Genomic DNA, 23,437 nt, shown 5'->3' with positions numbered 1-23,437 from the left:
TTTGCTGTCTGTCTTGCTGTACTGTGAAGGAATGGCATTATTTTAAACCACTGTGTTCTGGGGAGAAAGTAGAGCCAGTGTTGCCCTGGTTGTTCTATTTCGTTTAATCCTTTCGTCATCCAATAACTTATCAGACAATGCACTTCCATCTGTATAAGCCCTGCTGCAGAAAACATGTCAGTATGTACTGGGTTCAGTCTTTGGTATTGAAAACAATAATGTAGAAATGAAACCGGTAAATTCAGTCATCAGCCTTGTGATTCTCCACAAGTTTGATTTCATCATTTTGCTTCTTAACCATGTGTCACTTCCTCACTTTGTCTTGACACAATCCAGCCTGTGTTATGTAGCTTGTGTGCGTATCTGTGTTGTATTTGTACCCACAGAATGTCGTCAGTGTTTGTGGTGCTGTTAAGACAACAACTTCTTTTGGTGGTCGTGTAAGTTGTGAATCATACGAAAAACATCTTGATCCTTGGATGTTTTTTCACTGTCTTTAACAAGAAAAAAGAACACGTTAGCTCAGAGAGCCTTTTTTAGTTCAGACTAAAGTCTGTCAAGTAAAAAACAAAGTTGCTGAAAGGGGAAATTTATTGCTAAGACATAGACTGTAATCCAAAAGTAATGTAAAATGAAAACAGACGTTTTTAGCTTGATGACAGTTCCAGAGAAGATATTTTCCCCCAGCTACAATCATCTTTAATAACCAAATCCTAATGCTGGGTTGTAATTCAGATATAATGCTTTTATAAAAGAGGCCATATGTCTGTTTATCATCCAGGTGTTGTGGAAAGCCTCAGGGGTGTGCAGACTTGTAATAGACCCTCAGGCAGAGCCATACAACACAAAAATTCCCATCTGATATTACTGTTACCTAATGGTCCATATGGGACTGCTCTATTTACTGCTGATTTCACACTGGAGGCAACTGAGGCAGCGGAGAAACTTCAGTTACAGTCTGCTTTGTTATTTCATTATTGGAAAACATCGTGGAGAAATTACCTTAAAAGCAACATCTCCCACACAACTGCAATATCGCAGCAAGTGCCAATAAGTGCAACCTTGATGAGCTGAATAACCTCAGCCGCTGCCACATTATTATCACGCCCTCCGTCAAGTGGCTGGCCTCGCTGCAGCCATATTTACATCATGTTACATCTGCGGCAGCGTTCCGCCCCCATCTGTTGAGGGTCTATCTGTCGAGGGCAGATGAGGGTTGTTTTGGCAGTGGAGTTGGAATGTGAGCATGTTGTTGTTACGCTGCTTTCAGTGTAAAGTTTCCTCCTGGTGAACATGTTTCCCAGCTCTCCGCTCTCTCAGGGCCTTTCCCAGTTCACACAAGCAGCTGCACAGCATCTGCCTGGGCGGGGATACAATCACTTAGTGAGAGAGGGGGATTTTTGCGCTGCATTTTTGTGCGAGAGCTTATACGCCTGGCGTCCATGTCTTTTACACCTGACTTCCTCTTATCCAGGGATTCAAGTTGAATATTCCACCTCAACCCAAAGACAGAATCTCTTAACTTTATTTACCGACAAGAAAATCCTTTTTCTTGGGCAAGACGGCCAATAAAACAGGCTCATCCTTTTAGGATTTTGTTACCCAGGAGATAAATAAGTTTGTAGTAGAAACTGTGATTAATAGCTTGAGAGGGAGAAATAGATTTAGTAATTTGTGGCCCTTTGTCTTCCCAATGAAACTTGTAAATAGCCAGAGACAGCACCAGACCAGACACAATCACAGCAGCATCTAGAAAACAGAAGTAACAATGAGCGAGTTAGTGAATGCAGAGCGCGGACTTAAAGGTCACGAGTGAGCGGCTCTCAGCATATATACCATTCCCTCTCCCGGTTGTGCTCTAATTAATCCTGTGCGCTGACCTTTGAGTCAGACATTATGTTCATTCACAGTCTCACACCTCCGTAGTGCAGACTGCCTTTATCTCTCCGTGTGAGGACGGAGCTTTCTCACCGATTTCCCCCCAAACTGACCCAGCAGTGCAGGGAGCAGCATTTTAAACTTGCTGATTTGATGTTTCTGGTAGTTAAAGTCTATCTCTGTGCACACAGGCCGCTACCCATGACTTTTTTCTTCTTTTTTTTTAATGAGAAGAACCAGATATTTTCTTTCACAGTTGTTAATATTTTATACGAGCAGTCTAAGTGGGAGAGTTTCATGCAGATCCAAGCTGCAGAAGTGATCCAGCTGTGAGTCATGCTACGTTGCTAATGGGGGAAAATGAATTTGAAATTTACTACTCCCATGTCGCAACTCTATAACACATGTAAATAAAACCTGTGTCCAAATGTCATGTTTAGTTGTTGTAACACTCAGAAGCTAATATTAAAAACATTTTTAGGTCATATACCTGGGGTCATTGTGAGTCTATGCTTTCTTACATTTGCTGAAGTGACAATACTTCCCAACCATTCATTTTCTAGCTCCTCAGGCGAGCTTGGTTTAAATTGTTGTAAAGTTAATTAACTAAAGGCTTATTTCTTGGACATCTCTGTAGAGTATTGGCCGAATATTGTGGGTAAAGCTCTGTTTTTTGGCTTTAATTCTAATTTTGTGCATTGGATGTGCACAGTTTGTCTTCTAGCAAGTAATACAATAACAACAACACTTACTCTGTTTCTGTAGACATGATTTATTGTTGTGTTTCTGGGTTTCATTGATTTTGAAAGATCAAACTTGATAGAAATAGATGATGTCAACTTATCATCCATGTGTCATTCAATTTGTCTGTCTGTGACATTGCAGATGCATGCTGCGGGTGCTGGACTCGTTCGGGACGGAACCGGAGTTCAATCACGCCCACTACGCCCAGTCCAAGGGCCACAAGACGCCCTGGGGGAAGTGGAACCTCAATCCCCAGCAGTTCAACACCATGTTCCGTAAGTTGGCAACACTCACTCTGACCAAAAGTGCGCCTGTAAACTAAATCACCAAAAGAAAATGAGGACATGTGGTGCAGTTGTGGCCTGTCTGCAGCACTTCAGTTTTTGTAATGAAAACCATCTCAGAGATCATCACATGCTGTAATTGGAAAAAGATCCCTGATGCATCCAAAATGCTCTTCAAGCAAGTTGTGCTGGACCTAACTCTCAAAAATGTTATCATCTCTAAGTTCCGCCAACATGACACACCAGCTGGTTTGTTACACAGAACCATGTGGGAAGGCTTTATTGGAAACTGTGAGAAAAAAGGGCAGGCACTTTCAAAACATACTTTAGCAGGTGATTGTATGCATCTGTTATCGCATATCACAGTTGCCAAAGTCATTCAGGAGGTGAGCGAAAACATCTTTTCGCTTTTAGAAAAGCCTTGGGTGCTGTTCCTCGCTCTACTTCCAGTGAAAAAATACTGAAATGGAAGCCTGAATCAGAATAAAGTGGCCTTTTAACTGATCTTTTCACGTCTCTCTGACACTTTCTGCCGACACAGATGTTCTCACTCTTGTGAAAGATACTGGTTTGATGTTAAAATGGTTATCAACAGAACACTGGGATATTAAAATAATAAGGAATGAAATGTGATTATACAGGAAGATTGACAGCCCTGATTCTCATATAGCTGATGCTACCGCAGCAACGCTGTGAATCTCTTTAGGAGCCACCATTTTTTTAACAACTCGTCACTCATAAGACATGTGATTAGCTGCCAGCATTCCCTCGCTTTAAGGTCCCTGATTGGTCCAAACCACTGTGGTTGAGCCACAAGCAAATAAATTGGAGTCTGTATGAGATGGATTCTCCACTTGAAGTTCTCCACTCTTGTTTAAATAAGATCAAGTTGCCAGAGGCAGACTCAGAATAAAGTCTCACATTTTCACCTGCGAATGAGATGTTTTCATTGGAAAAGAGGCATAAATGGTTGAAAATCCTGCTCGGTGTTCGCTAATGGAATATCATCAAGCAGATTAGGGGGAAGTACGAGGTCAGACACTCAGCTCTTCATTTCGCTGTGATTATAAATGTCGTACAGGGTTTTATTGCTCTCTGTGTGAGCATCACTCCGACTGTGAGATCACTCTGTAACTGGAGTCAAGCTCGTTTGCTGTGGTGGATGAGCGGTGGCAGCGCAGCAGAGGAGACACAGAGAGGGGAGACAGCCCCCTGGGGTATTGACCTTTTCCCCATGGCCAAGAGAAAGTGAAATGTTATCCCTTCGGCCCCTGTTTGTGATTTGAGGCCCGGCGCTTTCCAGAATACCACTGTACCTGAATAGCCCCATTGTCCTCTGACTCGGGTACGTCTTTCCCATAACACACTGGTGCCTTTGCTCAAGATCCAGTCAAGAGTCACTAGGTTAGATGGTATCGCCAGTGCAACAAGTGCACAGTGGTTTGAAGTGTTAAAACCACAAAATGGCCACACCTCTAGACACGAGAGATGAGAAAGAGTTCCCCTCTCTGCATTGTGCTGCACAACAAACTTAGCCCGAGGCTAAAGAACTGTGCACCACGCAATGCAAACTGAATATTACATTAACATATCCACGGGTGTTGACTCAGTTATCTAAGGTTCTCTTTGGTATCAGTCCTGGCTCAAATAGTGTGTGCACACTCAAGTAGAAGTGTGTGTTTCTGTCAGTGCAGTGGACTTCACTGCACGATGTCATTTCAGCGCTACCGTCACTGCAGAGACTCAGCCATTGTGATGTAGTCGACCTTTGCAGTAATAGGATACACTCAGCAAGTATTTTTACTTTTTAAACTTACAGCACATTCAAAAGCCAGTACTTTTACTCAAGTAGAAAACTTAGTTGTGGTACTTTTACTTGAGAACATTCTTAATAATTTGACTCAAGTAAAATATTTGGGTATTTCCTCCACCACTGTGTGGAAGTGCCTTTAACCTGTATTTTCACAAACACAACTGAAACGTATTAACTTCCTTTAAGCTGATTTTATATTTGTATTCCTGCGTTTTTAAATAATATTTCAATTGGCCTATTGAATGTTGTTTGTTGTTGTTTTGCAACAATGGACAAATCAGGTGTCCGTCGGTTATTTATTCTACATTTGGATTGGTCCATTTGTTATGATTAGACTTTGCTCCATAAATCATTGGTGGGGGGGATTGAGAGTCACTGGCCTCTGGCCAATAAGACAAGACAAGGCAGAATTGACCTCATTAATCCAACTTGGAGTCTGGTAGCAGTGAGTGTTTTTTCTGGTGTATGATTTGTGTTTATATGGTCTTGGTTGAGCTGGATGTTTTTCCCAGAACTACTTATTTATAATCAGGAGAGCTGGGAACTATAATGCAGCTAAGTTTTCCTGAAAGTTGGAATGACGTGGAGAATCCAGTTCTATTAAGTCGAATGTAGTTAGTGTACACTCACTACAAATGGATTTATCCAGAATTTTTATCTAATTATTTTGAAAACAAAGATGATTATGAAAAATGATCCTTTCATTAATCCCTCTACATGCTCTCCCTCTCTCAAGCTCTAATAAAACCCATTAAATCAGTACATGGCCAAGAAATCTGTCGTGTTAACCAGGTTTCTCTTCAATCTTAAAGACCATTTTACTGCTTTACAGAAGATTTGAGAAATCACTTTGCTGCAGAGAGCCAACAAAAGCCTCTTTACTTGTTCATACACTCTAGTGTGTCTTCTGTCACAGCATCGTAGTGTTTCTGCTTGTGCGTAGATGAATGTTTAATCCCTTACGGAAGCAATAACAAATAGCGGTCAGAGGTCAAACATGGCAGCAGATCATATTTATCTTTGAAGCTCTGCCACAGAGGTGCAATTGACCCTGAGGCTGATAGCGGTTGGAAAACTTTGATGGATCGTGTTGCTGGCGGCCCACCCACTCACTGTGGACTTTTTTAGATTTCAATCTGAATCAATACACAGGTGTTTTTGTGTCTGTGCCTCTGTCCACACCTGAAAACACAAATTGTTATAAATGATATTGTTTTAACTAAAGACAGATAGCAAGACTAATTGTCTTCCTACCTACTTTATATAACACTTTGGAAAACGTGGTGCTACACGAGAACACTTCACTCTTGTTTGTGTCGATTTGGATGTTTTTACGTACTTCTCGTTCACACAGTTTCTCACGCATGCCTTGGGAGATTTTTTTGTGATTAATTGGACTCAAAGATGAACTGATTAGATTCTTGTGGTAAAAAACAAGGTCATGGTGACATCACATTTACAAGGGAGCTGGCAGAACAACTGACTCACTCAAAGCAGGAAGAGCACAAAATAAATCCCCTGTCAACCATTGTCAACATTTCTTCACCTCTTTCCTTCACTCAGCTCGACCAGGTCGCACCAATATTGACTCCTAATCAAAGAAGAGCGAACCCTGACTTCCTTACTACGTAAATCTGTCCCTGCACTCACACAAAGCAGCTGCTTCTCCGGCAATGCCACCCTCCGTGGCGGATTGTTAGCTAATGACGAATGAAGCTGTGGCAAGTTGAGTTGCATTTTGAGTGGCGGCTCCAGTGGGAGAGAAGGCATCTGCTGCCAAATGCATCAAGTGGGCCAAACACTAATCAACAGCCTGCTCTGTTTACACAGTTAGTTTGTTACATGGGTGTTTGTGCTGCCTCCTCCTAACCCCAACCCTGCTTTTGAACCATCTCTGCCTCTTGTAATCATGTCCGATGTTGTACTGGTATGTTTGTTTTTGTTCTGGAAGTAGTTTAGATCATCAGATAGTAAACTTATTTTATATAGCAACTTTCAAAGCACAGTTACAAAGTGTTTAACAAGATAAACATGAGGAATTGAAAGCAATGAAACCATTGAAAGCAATTTGAAGCGTCGGTTACAGATGATAAAAGATTAAAAACAGAATAAAGTAAAACATTATAAAATGGTCAGAGTGGAATTAAAAGTAATTAAATAAATGTAAATATAAAGTTGAAGGTGAATACAGAAAGTCCACCTATAAAAATGTGTCTTTAAGAGAGATTTAAAAGAGGATATTCTGAGTTTGCCAGACGGATCTCCTCAGGGAGATTGTTCCGAACAGAAAATGCAATTCAGCTCGATAGTTTTTTTTCACTAGACCTCCTCTTTCTGGTACACAACAACAAACGAGTTCACCTGAAATTTTAAGCCTCAAGCTTAGGCCACAATATTATTTTCTCGAACTTAACAAAGCTCCACAGAAGACGTTATTCTACTATTTCCCCCGGTTGACTGTGATATTTAAAATCATTGTGACCTGTTGCGTTGTTAAGCTAGTCACTGTGTTGTGTTTGCCTTAATGCTACTGCTTAATCACACAGCATTACACAGACACTACAGGTATTTCAGGAGCAGTTGCTGCATTTGGCTCCTGCCCACGCTGACACCTCACCCAGATCCTTATCACAGATACTCCCACACTCCTGTGCTCTCCCACACACACATAATACAGAGAGAGATAACGGCTCGGCAGCGACTGAAAGTTTCCTCTTTGCGTTATGATGCTGGGACAAGCAGAATGGAAACAAGATTTGAATGTAATACATTATAAAAGACAATAAATTAACAATCCTGAGACGGTACTTTGAAATTTATGCAAACTTGTTGTGATACAGGTACTGTATCTCTGCAGAAATATTTGGATCATTTGGTTTTATTTGTGTATTATGTTCGTTATTAGTCAATGTTAGTACTATTAATCTTTTATTTGCTATAATTAAGCAAATTCCAATTCCCCCTCAGCTCCACTGACTTGAGCTTCGTATGCTTCTGTAGTAGCAGTGTTAAAAAAATAAATAAAAGTGAGCTCCGACCACAACAGCTCCCGGGGGGCTCCACCACAACAAATGTTATTAATCGTTATCAATTCTATTGTATAATTATTAATCTTCCCCATCCCTGCTCCATAACCTTGTCTTCACATTTGTTTTTTACGAGGCAGATGGCATTGAGGTAGAGCCCTGCCAAATCTGCGCTCCACACTTGACCTGCTCGTCTCGTGGTTCCCATAGTAACTAGTCATTACCGGGCACCGAGAAACGGAGGGAACAAAAACGCAGAGCGCCTGATGAGTCGTGTTGTTCAGCCGTGACTGTCTCACTCTGGAATTATGATCTGTGCTCAACGCTGAGGTTAAAATGGGATTTATTTTCTGAAAAAGCAGAAGTGTTAGATGGTATTCAGGCCATTTTGCCTCAGTGATGCATAAATTGATTACATTTTGCCCAAAGTCATTTATTTTATTCCCTAAGAGGTGATCACCATCTTTTTGTTCTCATTTCTATTTCTCTCTTATTGTCTCTGTCCTTTGTTTTGCTGTGAACCACATTAAAAAGAGGGGAAATTAGGCCTTTGACAGATTGATTAGTCTGTTTAATCCCAAACATGCAAGCAATGATGTTACGTTTATTTATTTATGTGCCTGTTTGTGTTGCAGCTCACACCCCAGACAACAGTTTCCTGGGCTTCGTAGTGGAGCAGCACCTCAATGCCAGCGACATCAGGCACATAGACGACATCAAGAGGCAGAACCAGTCGCTCGTCTACGGAAAGGTTGACAACTTCTGGAAGGTACTACGATACTTTATGCATCGTCACGCATGCACTATACGAGCGGTAATGGATGAGGACATGGCCAAAGATAGAGGAACGGATGTTAAAATCCCTAAATTTATGCTTTTTAAGTTGTGTTCCAACATACACACATGGACATATAGATATAGACTTACATATTCCTTCTAAAGATGAAAGTGACAGACTTCACTAGGCTCGCTAAAGAACACCAGCACACCAAGGATAACCAATTTTCTAACTTCTGAGAGCTTCGCAGTGAAACTCTTTGAACAACCTTCGGTAAAACTTTCACATGAAACTTAATAAGTGCCTGGTTTAGGAGTGAAATTCCACTCAAGTTCAGCTTATCACTTTCTCCGTGGAGTTTTTTAATATATTCAAATGCATGCTCACACTGCAGCACAGAGACCAGGGGATTACTGTATCCTAGACAAAAAACGACTAAGAGACTTGGAGAGATTTGCTCATTGTTTGGCGTGCCGTGGATGGTTGGATTACTGCCCGCGCCTCGATGAGCTTTTGGGCGACACCGTGATTGTTTTATAGTGGGTCACTCTATATGAGCCGACTTCTTTTAGACGTTCTACACCAGAATGGAGACACATATTTGAGGGGAGGTAAATGCAGAAGATTGAGTGATGGGAACACAGAGACGTAAATACACAGGGCAGGAAACGAAAATAGGGAACAGGTGAAACCAGTCACGGCAGGAACAAAAACATTAAGACAGGAAAAATAAAACAAAAAACACACAATGGACGCTCAGGGAAAATAATGTCCAAACAAAACAGGAAATAAAAAACAGAGTAAAGTCGTGACAAGATGTCTGACAGACTAAAACCAAGAATTATTTTTAATCAAGCTGCACTAAATTAAGCACAAATTGCCTAATTATTTTTTTATCAAGATCTATGAATGAAGAGTGAAAACTTAAAAAAAAAAATCCATGGATCCGTCCAGATCCACATCAAAATGTAATTCAGGTTCTTTCTTCCACCAAATTTCGTGGACGTCTGTTCAGTAGTTTATATTACATTTCAAATGTACCTAATCTGAGACATATTAATTAACAACCCTTACACAGTATGAATTTCAAAGCCACATCCGGCTCTGGATCCCAAGGTGCTACAGTTTTTTAACCGGAGGTAGCAGTCGTGCTGCTGTGGCTTGTGGCTTCCTGTAATGCAGAAGTGTGCCATTCAGTGCAGCTTTAAAAGGGCAGACGGGGGCGCCCATCAACTCACAGCAAGCGGCATTAGCAGCTAATCAGACTCCCAGGCGTGTTCATTACCTCCTGCTTTTAATTAAAGGGCCATTTTGGGGTGATAACTAGCTGACTGGCTCGCTCAGTTTTAAAAGGAGGGCTGTCCTTCCATCTCTTTCTCTGCACTTGCAGGGTTTCATTTAAAAAGGATATAACCACTATTTGAAATATAAAGGGAGACCAAGGTAAAATTCACAATGGAATCATAATCATGTTATTAGATTATTGACCTTAAGACGTACAATTTTTAAAAGTGGTGAGTTTGATACGTTGCCATTGAATTAAGCCTCTTTCAGCCCTGATAACACTACCAACTATCCAAGGTGTGTGTCACATGTAAAATCCTCCTCCTTCTCTCCATCCACTGTTGTGGTTCCCAGTTATAAGTCGTATAGTGTGTCCCTGATCATTTGTGAAAGGAGCAGGTTCCTTTTGACCTGAAGAACGAGCAGGACTGCTAACGCAACTGCGATCCTGGGGCGTCAGAGAACCGGGATGGAGAGTAATTATCTTTTCGCTGTAGAAAAGAGGAGGTGTTGATGGTGAGACCCGAAAAAAAAAAAAATGGCCAGACCACCTCTTGAGTGAGCCGTTTCCATAGCAACCCAGTCAGAGAGGTAGAAAAGCTGAGAGTGACTACCTGTCGTTTCTTTGTCTGTTTCTTTCCATATACACACACACACGATACAAACTCGCTCATCTTTCTCTCCCGTCAGGTCATGGCGGATTGTTATTAACAATATAGCAACATGCTATATAAAATCAGGTCAACCAGTCTGCATATTCTCCTTTCTCCTAACTAGTAAAGATTTAATATTTTTCTGAGTCCAGAGTGTCAGACAGATGATGAGGCAGACAGGAACAGAGAGAAAAGGTGAGAATGAGTCGGACGTAGAGAGAGAGAGAGAGCTGCAGGGCCTTGGCTGCAGATCAGAGAACGAGATGAAGAAAGACAAACCACACTGAGCTGACAGACACACACACACACACACACACACACACACACACACACACACAGTGTCACACACTGTCTCCCTTGCAGGCCCATGAACAGACAACAGTGTTTCACCGCTCTTTCTAGATGGATGACTGAGTGTGAGTTAAACATTACACACCTTCTTTTATTTGACTGTGCTCGACAAAGCCTGAACTCGATGTTTACTGCTGTGTGCATACACACACACCTGTACGACACACTAGAGGAAAGAAACACTGAGCAAACTGGAATATATGTATTTTTAAGCACATGAAGCAGAGATATGAAAGCAGTCAAATTGTCCGTTAAACAGTAACTTTAAAAAAACAAAGAAAACCTTGACTAGAAGCACGGAGATCCTACATGAGTGGAACGTTTTGGTTCGTAAGTCACTGTAGTTGTTTGGCAGGGGTTCACAGTGACCTTGATTCAGAATGGCCTGTTGTGTTTCACCGTCTTTGACTTTATTGAGCAGAGACAGAACAAGAGCGTTGAACGTGAACGTGTTTACTGCCTCTGGGAAGCAGATTTACGAGGGGAAGACAGGACGCACCACAACAAATAACACAATAGTCATTGAAATGAATTAGAATAGCGACAGTCGGGCATCATTGAGATTGTAATGAAAACAGGTAATTAGGCCGACACTGACCAAGGACTTTGCACATTTTGTGATAATGAGGCTTTGGATAATAAAGACCCTCCTAATGCAGGAAAACCAGGACATTTTTTTCCTCTGCTATCTGACAATTTGACATGCTCTGGCTCGCCACCAAACATTCTTTGTAGGTTTTGAAGCATTGTGTCTAATGAAGCATGGCAGGCACTAGATAAATAACACCTCCTGACTGCACTCCAAGCACTTCAGGACACTATTTTACCACCCATGTCCCCCCTGGGGGTTTCAGAGTATCTGTCAGGGTATCTATTGGGTTTTTACAGTGCGTCCATTAGGCTGTTAATTTACACGTACATGTATCATAAATTCATCTGTTAGTTTGAAGTATCGTTTTATCTGAAGTCGTGTGTCTGCTGTTTCCGTATAGACGTTATCAGATGCTAGACCAGACCGGAGTTAAGTCATGCAATGAGGCTATTGAAGGCAACCACACATATTTCCCCATGAAAATGAGATTATGAAATATTGAGTACTTAGAATTACCCATGCATCATTATATGAATAGTATAAGCTCCTGCACAGGATGCACACTAAGTCAAGTGTGGTTGAAATTCACAGAATTTAACGAATTGTTTATGATCCACGTTAGATACATATATGGAAAGGATGGAGTCTTATGTCCGTCCTCTTTGTTTATTCCTTAACTGTGCACATCTTCTAAAAGCTACAAAAGAAATTCAACCAAGAATATAGTAAGACAAACAAAGAGGTGCATTATCTCCATCCCCTCCACCATCAACATGTTTGTTCGACCCGGCGCTGCCCTCTAGTAGATGTATTGCTTAACAACCTTGCCAACATTAATGGAAGGAAGTTGGCAGTGACAGTTACATCGTTGGACACAGACAAATCTGTTTTCGTATGTAAAGGCAGCATAAATAAGCCTGAAGCTGTTCGGATGTAAACTCTGACCACGACATTATATCAGTAGAGGAAATGCTGAAGAGCTGTCATCATTTTTTTACATTTGATGACGATCCCCAATTATTCACTCAGTGGAGACGGACTCATCGTCAAAGAGGGTTTTGTATTGTAGAGAGACAGATCACTGGGAACCTGGAAGCCCTGATAGATGATTAGTATTGCTAAAGTGCCCTTGTGCAAATCACCACGCTTAAAATGAACCAGTACCATTATCGCTGACTGACTCAACATTATCACATCACTGCATTGAGTTGCGTATGATGTGCTCTGCATGTACAAGTGTGTGTGTGTGTGTGTGTTCTGTGCGGGGGAATGATTCTCCCTCCGTCTCAGATGAATGGGTGAAGTGTATTTTCGTCCTGACTGACAAGCTTCTAGTTTCGGAGCCCCAGAGTCTGTCAGTTGGAAATAATTTCAGATGTGAAGACGATGTGAGGTGCGTTTGATGTTTGATGTCGAAGGCGGTTTGAGGGTCGGGTAAGTTGAAACCAAGTGCACCTGCCTGAATCCTGATGAGGCAAGAAGCTCTCCTTGCCTCTTCAGGTTTCTGCAGCAGACCTTTCATTGTTGACCTGCAGGGCACAATCCCTATTGAGACGAACATTAAAGTTAAAGAATAACAACGCACAGTGATCATCATCAAAATGCATGTGAAAGAAAGAACACAAGCACCAGTGTTGTTATTAAACGCAGCGTCTCAGGTGGAGGCAGAAGTTGATGGTTTCAGTTGAAATGTGCTGTAAAGCAACATTAATAAGCTCCGTCCCCTGTGTTTTGATACAGCTACCTGTCAAGATAAAGCGCTGAAACATCAAAATCTGCACGCAGCCCTGGAGCTGCGTGTCCCTGTACGAACATATAGAGAGAGGTTTAATATTAAAATGGAAAAATGCTGTACGCTCACATGTCAGGTTTGTTGATCCCCATTTAACAAAAGGGGGCATGACAGCTCCTCATAATAAGGGAATTCAAAAGAAAGAACCAGACGTTTACACACTTCCTGTCTTCACCTGTATATTATACTTCCTGCTACATTAATGCTTTTATTTACACAGTAGATTAGTGATGTTAAAGATATTAAATATGCATATGAAATAAATTTGATGAGGAGCGATCAATTTCAAATATAAATCTATAATCTGAAGAGAGGAGATGAGACGGGATCTGCACAGAGTGTCGGTGCTGGCGGTGGTGCGGTGGATCCAGCAGATGGATGATGGATGGTGGAAACTTTCATTTGTGACTCACTAGACATCCTGGATCTTATGCTCTGAAAGACAGAATGAGAGAAATGCAATGACATTTAAAGAAAAGCATCTAATTGGCTCAGGCAATGTGCACAGGAACAGGGTCAATGTGGCGACGTCGAAGTTGTGAATGTTGAGATTTTGACAAAGTGGCAAAGAGGAAGTGACAGGGAAAAAAATAGAGGAGCTAATAATATTAGACATTCACCTACAGAGGAACGAACAAAGGCCAAACATGAAAAAACAGAAGTTCCCGACTTTTGACAAAGCTTCATTTGAATAGTGAGATCTGAAAGTAGTTGAATTGTTGTTTTTGTGCACATCGGCAAACATTAGCATGAGAACACTCGAAACTAACAAGGCAAATATACCTGCAAAACATCAGCTTGTTCAAGCAACCACTTCGGTAAACAGGCACAATCTGTCACAGCTTAAAGAGCCAAAATCCAGAAGTGTCCATGAGTTATAAAGACAGCGTTTATCGCCAATGTCCAGAAAAGTTTAAATATGTCAAGAAGTCTAATTTAAGTTTGGTGGATTTGTTAGAGCAACAGCTCTACTGGTTCAGGAAGCAGGGGATCAATGGTAATATCCACTGTTCAGGTGTGTTTTTATTTCATTCAGAGGAGAAAGTTACATCGTGTTGCTTTCATGTTGAGCATGACCTCAGCATTTCAGCTCAAAGCACCACGGAGCTGTTGCACGGCCTCCCAGAGCTGCTGTGAATTGTTAATTTAGAGCGATTAATATTGATCAAACATGTGGAAGCTTTAATTAAGTCAGTATTAATATATTGAACTGCTTCTCTTGTTTCATACCTATTAAATGTTGCCAGGGAGTAATGCGAGCCCTCATTAAGACACAGCAGTGGCATCAGTTGCAAGTTAGCAGCAGGTTTCTTTTTGTATTTACTGCCTGGCTGTGCGTCTCTGCGGTTGTGTGTCTCTGCGGTTGTGTGTCTCTGCCAGTAAGCTTTCTTACCCCCCCCTGCCGCCAGAAAGCCGCCACCGCCTCTGCTGTTTCCTCTTTGCGCTGGGGTTTACAAATTCCCTCTGATTTACAAGGTCATAAAACTCTCCTCCTCCTCCACCTCCTTCTCTCCTGCTTCAATCAACCTCCCCGGCTAAAGCAGTTATTTTATAACTCCCCATGTGCAGTGTGTGCTCCTGTGCTGCTGCTGCTGCAATCGATCTGCTCTGCGGCTTTGGATCATATGTCCCATTTGCTCTGAGACATAAACATGCAAATGTGGTGGAGATGAATAAATCCAAATGGGCTGTAAGAGAACACGAGTGAGAAAACTGTCAGTCTCAGTGTTCTTTTGGTGTTGCAGAGTCATAAAGTCATCATCTGCTTCACAGCGTTCCGACAGCGAGACAGGATTAAGAATTGAAGTTGACGTGATATTGTTAAAAGAAGGGAAAGCACAGAAAATCCACAATGGATCTGAAACTGGCGACACACCTTGCAAACATGTTTCTCTTACATGTCCCTCGTCTGCAGTCCTGACTCGCGTTTGCAGGGATGTTATTTTAAATATTGTCCAACCTGTTTGTACTTGTAGGTTGTTGTTTTAATCTTTATTCTATCGCAAGTGTGTCGACGTGCGAGGGAGAATGCAGCCGCACTTCAGAGAGCATCTGGCAAGTGATGTTCTCTGACCGTAAAGCTTTGTGTAGCAACTGCCTCAAAGGGTCAGGGCGCTCCAGTGTACTGTATGTTCCTCCGTCACATACACACACACACACACACACACACACACACACACACACTCTGCTGCCTTCATGTCTTCCTTTACTTATGTTTTTTCTTCCTCTGCAGCTGTATCACAAACACTCTTTAAAATCATTTCACACAGCCGCCCACTCTTAAATCTTCTCAGTATCACATTATATATAATTCAAGATATTATTTTTAAGTACAGTGCTTATCTCAACTCTGCTAATCTATATATCATCAAAACTCAAAATCCTGTATTTACTCTATTTAATGTCAACAAACTGTTACGAGTCCGACACACGCATCTTAAATATAATGTAACCCTAAAATTATTGTCAGTTTTTGTACCTGAAGCATCATTAGCTGATGCAAATGGCCAACACGTACTTTAAACTAGTCGAAATATTAAAATACTGTCACCAGATAGCGTTAGACATTTTTTAAACATGTTATAGTGTGGGTGACTCAGTGCTTGTTTTTTCTATTTGCCTCTTCTAAAATCAGCCATCTATGGATTTTGTGTGTGTGTGCAGTTCAGATACCTGCCAATAACCTTCATTTGTAAATCCCTCCTCACACACACAAATCTAAGCGCAGCTCTCCAGAGTGAAAAGATTAGAGGGTAGTGATTTCACCTTCTAATTAGGATTTCATCTCACACACACACACACACACACACACACACACACACACACACACACACACACACACACACACACACACAGACACAGACATACACACACATCAGGCTGCTTTAGTTACAGCAGGCTGGCTGGAGGCATCTGATAGCCAGGCCTCCAGGGACCCTGACGAGCGGCTACCTGAAATCTAAGCCCCAAAAGGAAGCACTGAGGGACACACACACACACACACACACACACACACACACACACACACACACACACACACACACACACACACACACACACACACACACACACACACACACACAGTGAGCAGGGAAATGTCCTAGAGGCAGAGCTGTGTCAAAGGCAGAGCTGGTGTGTAGGAGTTGTAAGTACATTTTTATCTTAACAATAATGAGGCCTTGCTGTCCAGTGACTGTTGAAACAGTTTATGATCAATAATATTGCAGTGTGTATGGCAGCCTGCACACGCTGGTGACGGCGCCTCTGAGGCATCCTGTCATTATGGAGAAAATGACGGGCATTCATTTATACTGCTTCCCTGAAGGGCTCCGCTTTAAGAGCACTCAGCTGTGCTGCGCGCTGCTCGGTCTTCAGCAGGTACACAACTAAGTGAAAAGGACAGATTTTTGCATGGCAGTTCAGCAGGAGACACAGGGGAATGTCTGCAATTCGGGACGGCTCATGAAGCAGTCATGTCCTCGTTTTTTGAAAATCAAAGACCTGCTGTGACAGTCTCAGTGTGGGGACGATCAAAAGCTTTTTATTATGGAAGTAATGTTTCCATCTAATCTGATTAACTTGAATTATTTTTTTAAAGAAGCTCGTATGGGGCTTCTATGAACGCCAACAAAAGGTGCAGAGTAAACGGATGATAAGCTAAAATGTTGAACCTAATAAATGCCCTTGAAAAGAAAGCAAACTCTTAGACAAAGTAAAATGAAAAACATATATTTGTTCAGACTTTTAAACATTGAGCAGAAAAATAAGTTAATTGATGCAGCAGAGGTGGAAATAGCTGAATGTATTTTTTTGTTAAAGCTAAAGAATCTGCTTGAGACTACATTTCACAAATTAGAGATGTTCCGATAGTTTCTGAAATCCTCTGATGCTGCTGAAAATGCCCTTAAATCTATAGTATATAAGATTCACCCAAATTAAACTGCAACCTTTTTTGTTTTCAATTACAACAGTAGCATTAGGTCAAACAACAATATTAGCAATCGTCACTTCCACGCTTTGAATTCCTTTCTCCTTTGATTCACTCTTCACCTCGACACTATATAAAAAACTATAAAACCAGTCGGGCAGCGTTCCTGTGTGATGAAAGCAGTTTGGTCGTGTTATTTTAATCCTTTCAAGCGTTGATTGTCTCTCTGATCACGGGCGTCGTATAGCAGGTGGAGTTTAATAACAATAGCAGGCTGTTGTGTGCGCCGATGCTCCTCATATTGGGCTATTTTTAACTCTGCCTGCCACTGTGGCCAGATGGTCAGTCAGGTAGCTCGAACAAAAGTTCACCAGGCCGCGTAACAAAGTAATGATACTGATCCGCTCTCTGAGACAAAAAACGTTATTCAGAAGGTTTCATTGCAGGATGTTGTTTCTGGATTTCACCAGCTTAAACTAAAATGTCTTTCAGAGATTTCCACTAAATCCTAACCAGTAAAGAACTAACTCTGTCCCCCCCCTCTGCTTGTTCCAGGATAAGAAGAAATACCTCGACATTATCCACAGCTACATGGAGGTTCACGGCACCGTGCACGGCACCAGCACAGTGCACCTGCCGAGCTACGTCAAGAACCATGGCATTCTGAGCGGCCGAGACCTGCAGTTCCTTCTCCGAGAAACCAAGGTGAGTCCACCTGGCTGATAATTGCCTCACGTGGAAAATGACCCTGCAGGGAAATATAAGTGTGAGGGCATGGGGCTTATTAGAAAGTGATGAAAGCCACAAACCAACTCCCACACTTTTTGGACATTTTAAAAGAACCTGTGGCTCAGCAAACCTGCAGAGGACACAATCTTTTTCATATACGCTGGCCTTTTTATGTGCCAACGCTGGGCTCTGAAAATACCTGTAATCGCAGTTACTTTTCCCAAACCTGTGTCCAAACGCACCGAGGTTTCACGTGCTGCCACGTTTTCAAGCACATGTCAGTGCGACACATATAAAGTTAGAGAGTGAAAAATGGATTCTCATTCAGACGCTGGCTATAAAAAGAGTCTGTATGTGAACAGAGTCTCTTTTCTGTAGCTGAGTGGCTGGAGTTTCTCTTCGTCTCTCCTCAGTCCAGCCGTCCACACAAGTACGTCTCCTTTCACATCCTGATTTGTCCCTTCCTCTCACTCCTCGATTCACAAAAGACAAGGGCTCAGCCACACACACACACACACACACACACGCAGCCAGGCCGGGTTGTACAGTGCGGAGCGAGCTCTCGGGAGGTGGTGACGTATGAACACGTGTCAGCGGCGAAGCACAATTTACATGTTGACAGAATGTGTGGTGAGCTGTTCAACACAAGCACGCTTTGTACTGAACCATTTTAAAGAGGAATCTTGTAAAAACATTAATAATGTACTCGGTAACTACCTCTATGAAATGTAATTAATTAATCAAGGTTAGCTTATGTCAGAGTGGATGAAAATAGTTTTAAAGCCTTTTAATTCTTGAAACTTTGGATTTTTTGAAAATTAAAAATAAACCTCTCCCAACTCTTGAAAAGCAGAACATTACATTGTTGTCAAACACCCGACAGCAGCATCTGCTAAAGGTGACAGCAGTCATTAGTGCTGCTGTGGAGAGACGGTGTCTGTGTTTTGGCTTCTTCCCTTTAAAGGTGGAAGATGCTCTGTAACCAGATGCTCTCCCGTCAGACGAGGGCGGGGGGGAGAGGCGAACAGAGCGAGAGGAGCGAGGCCTCAGACGAGAGCTGGAGCAGGGAGAGGAAATACAAGGGAAGCTTTAAGAAATCCTTTACCATAACGTACATCTGGAAAAAATGGATTCAGATTGAGTATTGCTTCAGCCACAAAGTAGTTTTTGGACGGAGAATCCAGCTCTATTCTCCAGGACATAAAAACCAAGAACCCAGAGAAAATCAAAGGTGTGTTCTGCTATGGAGCCGATCATTAAAGTGGTTAGAAGAATTACGAGAGACTAAAAGCAAACAACACTCAGAAGTTGGCGCTAGACTGAGCTGGATAAAGAATTGAAAAGTGCAGATTTCAGTGCTCTTGGATTAGTCTGACAGGTTAACTCGCATTTTTTCTCATTATGCGTGATTGTGCGTGGAAACCCCACAGGGCGACGGCCAATTAAATCCCACAAAACCCAAACGTTTTAACCACAATGTTGTTTGAGAGCTTACAAGGAAAACAGGAGGTGTTTTTCCTCTGTGCTGCTTAAACACGACATTTACCTGCAAACAGTCGGCGCTAATTGGCCCCGTGGGGTTTAACCATCTACAGCACACTGTAAAAATATCCCAGCCCGGGCGAACTTTTTGCCGTTTGACGTCGTGACATTTGATTTTTCTCTCAAACTGAATTTCCTGAAATAAACCCTGATACGTCGTGCTGTATCAGTCTGTGATCAGACTGCTAAGGTTTCCTGCGTCATGTTGTTCGCTGTTTTTTATCTCTTACACTTTGCTTCTCATCCCTCTCACATGTCTGCCTGAGTCGACTTGTTTAATTACCTCCTACTGTCGCCACGTGTTTCTCATTTTCCCACTCCTCCAAATCCCTACTATGTAATCTATTAACCACTGGTTTGTGTGTACCTGTTGTAGCTGGTTAGTTTAAGTGCTTCTTTTATTGTTGTCATTTTCTGCACAGAAGAAAACAAACAGGTGCTAGAAATAAAACTCAGTGATTCGCACACACACACGCACACACAGAAACATCAGGTACAGAGTTCTACTTATTTAAAATATCATCGTTTGCAAGACAAACTTCAATCCAAGCAGCTGAGACACTTAAATTTACATGCAAGTCAAAGGTGTAGACCCATGTGATCTCCCTCTGGTTGTGTTATCTACTAAGGGAACTCATGGAAATCATGGGGGACGTGTTCAAACATCCACATATAAAAGGCAAATAAACCTGAAGCAGAAATAACTATCTCAAACTGCACGGAATACATTTGAATTTAAAAGTAGTAAATAAAGTAAATATTTTAAAGGATATCTAAAAAAACTGAGGTTAAATTGACGTGGTTTAGTGTTTCATCCTCCCTGCCTGTGTTATTGCACTTGGCAGTGAGGGAGGATCAGGATATAAATTTACACCATTTCAGCAGGGACAGATCAATAGCACGGCAGCTCTGATCGGGAGCACTGGCTCTTAAAAGCAGGACGTCCTTGATGGACTCAGCCTTCGCTACGTACACGAACAGGAATATGCAAAAACGCTTTAATGCAAAGTGCACGGCAGCTTTGGTGTCAAGGCTGCGACATAAAGATGCAGATGATGCTGATGAATTTTCATCTTCTAGTTCTTCTCTGTTCATCCCCTCCCCTCCCCCTGTGAGGGGTGGTTAACTGTTGGAGCTGTGAGGAGCCCTTACATTTTACACACACACACACACACACACACACACACAGAAAGAGAGGAAGCTCTTTGCTGCCACCTGCTGACAGAAGTTTGTTGCTAACAAAGCTGTTTATGTGCAGAAGCCCTTCTCTTCCTATGGACACACACACACACACACACACACACACAGACGAGCCATTGTTACTGACTGACTCTGGCCCTCAATTAAATAAGCCACTGGCCCAGATTGCCCCCCCACCAGCCCCCTCTCTCCTGGTCGCAGCGGGCTCCGACTGAAAATGTCCTCAGAGACAAACTCTGAGTGTTTGCTTAAATGTCTTTTTTTACTTTATCTGAAAATGAGGAAAGTTGCTCTTGTTGAACTGGTCAAAACTTTGGGACTGTGGGATGACTAAGTAATTCTGGGACTGTGATATCCCTTCATATCTTCAGGTCTTAAATTTCACTCATGGTCTTATAAAGTCTTTTGATTTAACTTATACACTTTGGAGAATCTAAAACTTTCATCCTCTACATATTTTATATACTTTTTGCTCTCGTACTTTCTGCCTTTAAATGTTTGATCGGATCATTTAAAATGTGAAATATTCCAAATTATTCTGCTGAGGTGCAGCAAAGTTTTCCACATCACAAAAGTCTTCTGGCCTGTGGGAGGAATCTGCATCACAGCAGTGATTCACATCCTCCTCCCTGTTTTTCCCTCCTGCTTTATGTTTGAAACCTGCTGCCTCGACTCTATTTTGTGCTGAGAACACGGGAGGTTAGTTTCAACAGGGTCTAACTGCTGCTATCAGCAAACAACACAAACTCCTCAACGCTGCCATTAAACTTTTCTTCACCTCTGCCGCCATCTGTGTAATTCAGTAGCTGCCCCCTCACACAGGTGCAGGGAGGTTAAGTTTTTTTTCAACAAATTTATTTTTTATTGCAGTTGTTTGTGGGTCTGTCGTTCCCCTACGAGGGTCCCGCTCCGCTCGAGGCCATCGCCAACGGCTGCGCCTTCCTCAACCCAAAATTCAACCCACCGAAGAGCAGCAAGAACACGGACTTCTTCAAGGGCAAACCCACTCTGAGAGAGGTGAGAGGAGCAGGACAGATCTGACGGTTTCACTCTAAACACTCTTCCCCATCGATCGCTCATGTTCTTTGTCTGGTTATCTTTCTGCAGCTGACCTCTCAACATCCGTACGCCGAGGTGTACATCGGTCAGCCTCATGTGTGGACCGTGGACATCGACAACTCCGCAGAGGTGGAGAAGGCCATCCGCTCAATCCTCAGCCAGAAGGTAAACACTGGGAAAACACGTCCACGTCGAGGAACAGGACTCAAACATAAGGAAACTTTTCTTATCGATCATTTAAAGTTTTTATCAATTGAATCATTTCATCAATAACTCAATGGAGTTGTAATATATTAAGAGGAAGAAACGAATGCTAGAAAACAGGATTTAGTAAAATAAACTAAGATTCACTTTAGTTGTTTTCGAAAAATCCTCCTGATCGAGAAGTGAGAGCTATGAACTGTCAGCGAGGAAAACTGACGAAAGGAAGTTTGATCGATTCACAAAAACAATGTTTGGGTGGAGTTAATCTAGAGGGAAGAAGAAGGAGATCCTGCTCCGTCTTCTCCTCCAGGCCCATGCATATTTAAATGCTGCACCCCCGGACCCCGTGTTGTGCCGCGCTCTGTCGAGCGGGTCAGAACAATGGCTTTGTTCACTGTACGAGCCGGCCCCGCCTCATATGCTTCATGATCTGTGGCGAGCCGCAGCCTACCAGGCTCCGGCTTGACTCGCACCCCCCCTTCACACACACACTCAGAGAAAGCAGCGAGTGACTTGGAGCAGAAACAAAGGTTTCAGTTGTTGCTCTGCTCTGTTTGAAGTTTTCCTCTGCAAATCAGAGTCTGGGGAGGTCGAAAGACAGAAGTTCAAAGAGCAGACAGACGGGCTAATATTTCACCAGGCTGAGCTCTCACACACACGCACACACATTGAAAACAGCTCTACTTGGCTCTGTTCAGACCAGAGTGTGAGTTCAGAAACACACTCAGCAGACTTCACCCCCAGAGTATCCTCTCCTCTCCTGAAACTGGTCGTGACCCTTGTGTGTGTTTTTCAGATCGAGCCCTACCTGCCCTATGAGTTCACCTGCGAGGGGATGCTGCAGAGAGTCAACGCCTTCATCGAGAACCAGGTAAATCAGTTTCTACTGAGAATGAAAACAACACCCAGACTCAAGATTAGGATCCAAACACGTCTCGTCACTGTAACACTAAGACTGTGACACATGAGCCGGAGCCATAAACTTATGAAAGCTGCTGTCGAGTCGCTCTCATGGATTTATATCCCCGTCAACACACTGAAGATATGTTTGGATCATTTTCTGTAAAAGCTGCAATAAAATGTTTTTCCTTTTTTTGTTTTTACTGAACCAGAGGATGAAATAGAAGCTTCGGTTTGTTATGATTTTCAGGAATTTTGTATTTTCCTTTTGTGTTTCAATGAACAGAATGTACAACAATCAGAGCTTCAAGTAAAGATATTAAGAATCAACAAGTTTTCAGAGTAGATTTAATAAACGATCAAAGTATCCCATGACATGACAAACATAATAAACTAGTGTAAGGCAGCAGAGCTCATTCCTCCAACAAATCCATTCAGTTCAATCAAGCCGGCACTCAGGCGGAGTCTCGCAGTCGTCGTGATTTTCTTTTTCTTTTTCTCAGGACTTCTGTCACGGTCAGGTGATGTGGCCTCCTCTCAGCGCCCTGCAGGTCAAACAGGCGGAGCCCGGGCGCACGTGTAAGCAGGTGTGTCAGGAGGAGCAGCTCATCTGTGAGCCGTCGTTCTTCCAGCACCTCAACAAGGACAAGGACTTGGCCAGGTGAGACACACACACACAC

At 42.4% G+C, this 23,437-nt stretch overlaps 1 protein-coding gene across 1 annotated transcript in view; it reads left to right on the top strand.

The window, feature by feature from the left end:
* mgat5 (alpha-1,6-mannosylglycoprotein 6-beta-N-acetylglucosaminyltransferase) overlaps positions 1 to 23,437 on the top strand; it is a 67,146-nt gene that overhangs the window by 40,289 nt on the left and 3,420 nt on the right. The window contains exons 10-16 of the mRNA XM_020103376.2: positions 2,764 to 2,897; positions 8,381 to 8,514; positions 17,679 to 17,828; positions 21,465 to 21,611; positions 21,702 to 21,818; positions 22,654 to 22,728; positions 23,261 to 23,418. Of these exons, the coding sequence (XP_019958935.1) occupies positions 2,764 to 2,897; positions 8,381 to 8,514; positions 17,679 to 17,828; positions 21,465 to 21,611; positions 21,702 to 21,818; positions 22,654 to 22,728; positions 23,261 to 23,418 (915 nt within the window). The remainder of the gene's footprint in view (positions 1 to 2,763; positions 2,898 to 8,380; positions 8,515 to 17,678; positions 17,829 to 21,464; positions 21,612 to 21,701; positions 21,819 to 22,653; positions 22,729 to 23,260; positions 23,419 to 23,437) is intronic.

This window comes from Paralichthys olivaceus, chromosome 24 (assembly GCF_024713975.1).
Source record: "Paralichthys olivaceus isolate ysfri-2021 chromosome 24, ASM2471397v2, whole genome shotgun sequence".
NCBI classification, from domain to species: domain Eukaryota; kingdom Metazoa; phylum Chordata; class Actinopteri; order Pleuronectiformes; family Paralichthyidae; genus Paralichthys; species Paralichthys olivaceus.
The sequence above is the reverse complement of the archived record's forward strand: the minus strand, read 5'-3'. Positions and strand labels throughout refer to the sequence as shown.